We start from the raw sequence: 7,041 nt of genomic DNA on the forward strand, positions 1-7,041 counted from the left end.
TGACCCTGGAGCCTTGAGGAAGCTACTCTGATGGCCCCCTTGAATTAGCCCTCTTGGGACCAGACAGACATTCACCTCCTGTCTCCTGCCAAGAGGTGGGGGGGCATCCCAGGCAGGAAATCGGGCAGCCTGATCGCATAATAATAATAATAATAATAATTATATTTGTTAAGCACTTACTATGTGCCATCCACTGTACTAAGTGCTGGGGGATTACAAGGTAATCAGGTTATCTCACATGGGGCTCACAGTCTTAATCCCCATTTTACAGATGAGGGAACTGAGACCCAGAGAAGTGAAGTGACTTGCCCAAAGTCATACAGCTGACAAGGGGCGGAGCTGGGATTAGAAGCTGTGACCTCTGACTCCCAAGCCCATGCTGTTTCCACTGAGCCATGCTGCTTTTCTAGCAGCTGCTTTCATCTTCCCAGCAACTCCACTGCCAAGGGTGCTCAGCTGGTTTTGAAGGGTTGGGAAGCAGAGCTCTCAGTTCAGCCTCCACATAATTAAGATAATGGTATTAAGTGCTTACTGTGGCCCAAGCACTGATGTAGATGCAAAATAATCAGACTGAACACAGCCCCTGTCCCCGCATGAGCTCACATTCTAAATTGAGGAAGCAGAGGCACAGAGAAGTAAAGTGATTAGGTTCCAGTCACATAGCAGATCAGTGAAGGAGCTGGGAATAGAACCCAGGTCTCCTGCCTCCTAGAACCATCTTCTTTTCACTAGGGCACACTGCTTCATCATCAGGTGAGTATGTACGGTAGAGGAAACCCAGTATAGACTTCGAAAGAATTGCCAGATGAGGAAATGACAAGGTCCCTGCAGTGAAGGAGCTGACGTGCTGACAGCTGAGATGAGCAAACATCAGGAGTAAACGCTCAGTAAATATGATTAAATGAATCGGGAGGAGAGGGCCTGAGCAGGAATAAGACAACAAAATCACACCCATAAGATATGTGTGAATGCCAAGGGAGTGGAAAGGCTGGCATCATCCAAGCAGTGGGAGTGAGGATGGTAAATCAGGGATGGCTTCCTGGCAGAGGTGGGTGTTTCTGAAGGGGGAGATTTAAGGAGAGGGGATTCTAGTTCGGGGTGTATTAGGAAGGCAGCTGGGCAGGAAGGCCCCATGTCAGGGTGGGAGAGGGGAGAGAGAAACTGTAAGCTCCTTGTGGGCAGGGAACTTATCTGCCACTTGTCTGAGAAAATGTGCTCTCCCTAGACCTTAGTACAGTGGTCTGCACATGGTAAGCACTCAAAAAATACTATCGATCGATCAAATGGAAGGAGCTGCTAGGGAGGAGTGAGGAAAGACAAATTTAACAGCCCTTTACCCCGTCTTCCCAGACACCCGCTGGGTCCTGAAAGCAGGATTGACAAGGTGTTTACAGGCCCCCTTAGCACCGTGTTTGATCCACGGCCCCCTCAATGGGCGGGGCCGGGCCGGGCGGGGCTATAAAGGCCCGGGACCTGTGTCAGGGCAACCCTCCCCAGTCAGCGAGCAGCAGGACCCTCTTGAAGCCGAGCATCTGGATCGATTCTCCCCGCTTCACTTCCGAGGTGAGGATTGGCTGGACCGGGCCTTCGGGGAAGGGTCTGGGGGCCCTGGGAGTCCCGTGTGGGGGTCTCTGAGCGCTTCGGTCCTTCCCCCCCTCCGCAGGACACCATGGGCAAGGAGAAGACCCATATCAACATCGTGGTCATCGGCCACGTGGACTCGGGCAAGTCGACCACCACCGGCCACCTCATCTACAAGTGCGGGGGCATCGACAAGCGGACGATCGAGAAGTTCGAGAAAGAGGCGGCCGAGGTGGGGTCGGGGCTGAGGCTGGGGGCGGCCCGTTGCCCGGGTCCCGGGTGCTGAGGGCTTCCTCCGGCCTCTCTCTCCGGGCGCAGATGGGCAAGGGCTCCTTTAAGTACGCCTGGGTGCTGGACAAGCTGAAGGCGGAGCGGGAGCGGGGCATCACCATCGACATCTCCCTGTGGAAGTTCGAGACGAGCCGTTACTACATCACCATCATCGACGCGCCCGGACACCGCGACTTCATCAAGAACATGATCACAGGAACCTCCCAGGTCAGGCGCGGGCCGCCCCCACGGCGCCGGCGGGGAGGGGAGATGAGGGAGAGGGACGAGGCAGGTGAGGGACGAGGGAGATGAGGGAGGAGGAGGAGGGCAGGAGGGAGATGGGAGGAGGAAGATGAAGAAGTGGAGGAGAGAGAGGAGGATAGGAGAGAGATGAGGAAGATGGGAGAGAGAGGAGGATAGGAGAGAGATGAGGAAGATGGGAGAGGGAGGAAGGCAGGAGGGAGATGAGGAAGAGGGGAGAGGGAGGAAGGCAGGAGGGAGATGAGGAAGAGGGGAGAGGGAGGAAGGCAGGAGGGAGATGAGGAAGAGGGGAGAGGGAGGAAGGCAGGAGGGAGATGAGGAAGATGGAGGAGGACAGGAGGGAGAAGGTCAAGAGGGATATGAAGATGGGAGAGGGAGGAGGACAGGAGGGAGAAGGGCAAGAGGGAGATGAAGATGGGAGAGGGAGGAGGGAGATGAGGAAGATGGAGGAGGACAGGAGAGAGATGAGGGAGGAAGGCAAGACAGGGAGATGAGGGAGAGGGAGGAGGACAGGAGGGAGATAAGGATGGGAGAGAGAGGAGGGAGATGAGGAAGATGGGAGAAGGAGGAGGGAGATGAGGACAGGAGGGAGAGGAGGGAGGGAAGCGGCGGCGGGCTGTGTGCGGCCGGTCACCCCGGTCTCCCCCGCCCGGCAGGCGGACTGCGCGGTGCTGATCGTGGCTGGCGGCGTGGGCGAGTTTGAAGCCGGCATCTCCAGCAACGGGCAGACCCGGGAGCACGCCCTGCTGGCCTACACCCTGGGCGTGAAGCAGCTCATCGTGGGGGTCAACAAGATGGACTCCACCGAGCCCCCCTACAGCGCCCGGCGCTTCCAGGAGATCTCCAAGGAAGTCGGCGCCTACATCAAGAAGATCGGCTACAACCCCGCCGCCGTGGCCTTCGTGCCCATCTCGGGCTGGCACGGGGACAACATGCTGGAGGCCAGCGCCCACGTGAGTGCCCATCTCGGGCTGGCACCCCGGGAGGGGGGGAAGAGGGGCCTCGCCGCCCACGGCTGACCGAGACGCTCGGCTCCCGCAGATGCCTTGGTTCAAGGGCTGGAAGGTGGAGAGGAAGGAGGGCAATGCCAGCGGTGTCACCCTGCTCGAGGCGCTCGACGCCATCATCCCCCCGTCCCGTCCCGTCAACAAGCCCCTCCGCCTGCCGCTTCAGGACGTCTACAAGATCGGCGGTGAGCGAGCTTATCTATCGTTTTTATTGAGCGCTTACTGAGTGCAGAGCACTATACTAAGCACTTAGGGGAGTACAATGTAATAAAGTTGGTAATCATTCCTTGCTGTGGAGATGGAGGGGTGAATGGAGGGGGCAGATTCAAGTGAAGGGAATGGGAGAAGAGGAAGTGGAGGAGGGGTCGGCGGTGAGATGAAGGTATAGTGAATAAGAGGAGTGAGAGGTTGGGCTATAGGAGGAAATCAGGGAGGTGTAAAATAAGAGGGGGGCAAGGTGACTGAATGCGTTGCGTGCAAGGAGGCTGAATGAGTAGTCATGGGAAGAAAGGATAAGGATCAGGGCAGTTAAGGTGGAGACGAGAGGAAGGATTTTGGCGATGGTGGAACGGACGGGATTTGGTGACAGATGGAGTATGTGGGTTGAATGAGACAGATGAGTCGAGGAGGATGCCAGGTTTGTCGCCTTGTGAGACAGGGGGATGGTGGTGGTGGTGGTGCTGCTGCCTACAACGCTGGGAAAACTGGAGGACAGGGCAGGGGGCACCACGACCGGGGGCTCGGGCTGACCGGGGTCCGTGCCCATGTCTGCCAGGCATCGGCACCGTGCCCGTGGGCCGGGTGGAGACGGGCTGCCTGAAGGCGGGCATGGTGGTCACCTTCGCGCCCAGCAACGTCACCACGGAGGTGAAGTCGGTGGAGATGCACCACGAGGCCCTGGCCGAGGCGCTGCCCGGGGACAACGTGGGCTTCAACGTGAAGAACGTGTCGGTGAAGGACATTCGCCGCGGGAACGTGGCCGGCGACAGCAAGAACGACCCCCCCATGGAGGCGGGCAGCTTCCTGGCCCAGGTGGGGGCGGCGGGCGGACATGCGCATGCGCACGCGGAGACGGGCGGGGGAGAGGCCGCCAGGCGCATGCGCCAACCCCGACGGGGCGGCCCGGGCTCACTCCCTTTCTTCGCGTGCCCAGGTGATCATCCTCAACCACCCGGGCCAGATCCAGGCCGGCTACGCCCCGGTGCTGGACTGCCACACCGCCCACATCGCCTGCAAGTTCGCCGAGCTCAAGGAGAAGATCGACCGCCGCTCGGGCAAGAAGCTGGAGGACAACCCCAAGGCGCTCAAGTCCGGGGACGCCGCCCTGGTGCACATGGTCCCCGGCAAGGCCATGTGCGTGGAGACCTTCTCCGAGTTCCCTCCTCTAGGTGAGGCGCGGGAAGGGGCACGACGGTCGGGAGCGCGGCCCCGACGGTCGGGAGCGCGGCCCCGACGGTCGGGAGCGCGGCCCCGACGGGGCGGGGTGGTGTGGTGTGTCCTTCGCCCCCTGGCGGCCATCCCGGCCACTTCACCTCGGCCTCGCCTCCCCTTGCAGGCCGCTTCGCCGTGCGGGACATGCGGCAGACCGTGGCCGTGGGGGTCATTAAGTCGGTGGAGAAGAAGGCGGCCACCGCGGGCAAAGTGACCAAGTCTGCGGTGAAGGCCAGCAAGAAATGAAGGGCCGCGAACCTCTCCCGCAAGGCTGGTGGCGGTCGGTGTGGGGCCGTCTGGGAATAAAATGGAACCAACCCTTCTTGCTGTCGTTTGGTCTAGTCAGATTATTCAGTGCTTCCTAGGGGCAGAGCATTGTACTGAGCCCCACGGTCGGTCCGTTCCACATAAGAGTAAGGTTTCTTTTTTTAAATAGAATTGTGGCCCAAAAAGGGTAAGTGACTTGGCCGTGTGTCTTTCAATTAGCAGCAGACACACTGAGGAATGTACTTGCGCGTTTTGAGTTAGGCGTTGAAAGAGCAGCACCTAGGAGCTGGAAGCCAAATGGTCTGAAGAAAAGCAGTTTCTAGGGAGGGGCAGGAGAGAGAAGGAAAGGCCTGCGGATAGTGATGGAATTGTATAGTGAAATGCAGAAGCCTGAGCTAAGGGACTGAAAGTGAATGCATGGACACTATTCATTTGTATTTAATGAGCACTTATAGCACTATGCACATATAGGGGAATAAGCAGACACATTCTCTGCCCTCAACAAGTTTACAACCTTGTGTTCCCATTTTACATTCAACATGGGTTAGTGGGAGACTGAGAATACTAATTCTGGACTTAATTTCACAGCTATGACTTAGATACAACAGGTCAGGGATGATTTTTCAGCCTTTTCCTCCACCATACACATGATTGGTGTTAGAAGTTGCTTCACTTTCCTAGGCGAAGTTCCCCAACCAAGTAAATCCCAGTGTTCTCTGGCCTGTCTGACGGTTTGTGTAGCTCTTAATCAGAAAACCAGCTGGGATGGTTCTAACCACACCAAGAAAGAAGGCCTGGAATGCTGCTTTTTGCCCCCTCTTCCTGTCTCCCAGTATTCTGCATTTTAGCAATCAAGCCAATGGTATTGGTATGGAATGGGGCATAGTTTTCACTGATGTAGTCAGGGTGGCAGGAATTTCCATTTCAATAATAAAATATATTCAATAGGGTTCTTTCCAGCCGCTCATACACAATCATGTGTATGGTGGAGGAAAAGGCTGAAAAATCATCCCTGACTACATCAAACACCAAAGTGGGAGTCGTGATACAGTAAGAGACTAAACTCCCAAGTTTCTTGACACAGATTAGATCTTGTAGGTGGAACTTGGGATCGACAGGGAGGAACAAATAAATAATGGAGGGATTCTGGTTTCTGGGAGCCAGAGACAAGCAAGATTAAGATCTAGAGGAAACCAAAGTAATCGCTTTGACAGTCACCCCAGCACTAAATCAGGATATCAGTATGTTGGGATTTGGGGGAAAGTTTGAAACCCTGTCTGGTCACAATCTGGTTGTGAAAATATTTAGTCATCTAGTGGGGGTAGAACTGGCATAAGAACTGAAGTGGAAATAGCACCTGGAGCCTAGGAAGTATATTTCCCAGAATCTTTTGTGGATGAGCTCCAATCAGCAAGCTCAGAGTAGCCTTTAAATTATTTCAAATTAAATTTAAATTCTTTCAATCCTGCTTGCTGGATCACTCTGGCATCCATGCAGCTATTTTATCCATATGCTGACTAGCGGTACAAGTGCACCCTGGTTTACAGCCACCCCACAATATGGACAACCCAGAGATAGCTCCTCAATTGTTGGTTAACTTTCCCCAGCAGCTGGCAGCTCTGCTCCTTGTTCTATGATTGCAGGTCAGTCAACTTCCACCATTTTTCCTTCTCCCTCCAGTCCAGATTTAATTCACTGCTTAGATCTAAATGTTCTGTACATACTCCTCAAAACCCTCTAATGGCTACCCATTCCTCTCAAGACAAAATCCCTGACCATTGCCTTCAATGGCACCTCAGTCTACTTCCTTTCTGCTCTCTTCCCTGCAGTTTTCCTGCTCTGTTCTGCACTCCTAACTCAACCCCAAACCCTTGTCTCCCCACCCCACATTCCATTATTTTTTTTTTTATAATTGCTGCAAGGCTGTGGGTGGCACCTCCCTCACTTCCCCTTCCTGGCTCGTTATCAGCAGTTGAGGGTGAGGGTGGGGTTTCCAAATTCTGAAGGGAGCCAAGCTAACTATGTGGAAAAATGTCTCCCATGATACAATCATTCACAATGGAACCACATTTTCAAGGAATATAACCTAGCTGTACACACATTCAGAATTCTGTACTTAAGGGGATGTTTGCTTGTGTATTTGTGATAGTTTGGGTGTTTAACAAGACTTGTAATCTAATGGTGGGTAAACATTCTGATCCAGTTAAATTAAACTTCTTTATCT

At 54.7% G+C, this 7,041-nt stretch overlaps 1 protein-coding gene across 1 annotated transcript; it reads left to right on the forward strand.

Annotated features, from left to right (window-relative positions):
* Positions 1–1,416: 1,416 nt before the first annotated feature.
* On the forward strand, positions 1,417–4,982 carry LOC114812796 (elongation factor 1-alpha, oocyte form-like). The gene is made up of 8 exons (XM_029067026.2): positions 1,417–1,563; positions 1,664–1,813; positions 1,900–2,079; positions 2,769–3,065; positions 3,154–3,304; positions 3,895–4,151; positions 4,273–4,507; positions 4,675–4,982. The coding sequence occupies exons 1-8, from the start codon at positions 1,432–1,434 to the stop codon at positions 4,794–4,796; spliced, it is 1,524 nt and encodes a 507-aa protein (XP_028922859.1). The 5' UTR covers positions 1,417–1,431; the 3' UTR covers positions 4,797–4,982.
* The last annotated feature ends 2,059 nt before the right edge of the window (positions 4,983–7,041 follow it).

Source organism: Ornithorhynchus anatinus, chromosome 6 (genome assembly GCF_004115215.2).
Source record: "Ornithorhynchus anatinus isolate Pmale09 chromosome 6, mOrnAna1.pri.v4, whole genome shotgun sequence".
NCBI classification, from domain to species: domain Eukaryota; kingdom Metazoa; phylum Chordata; class Mammalia; order Monotremata; family Ornithorhynchidae; genus Ornithorhynchus; species Ornithorhynchus anatinus.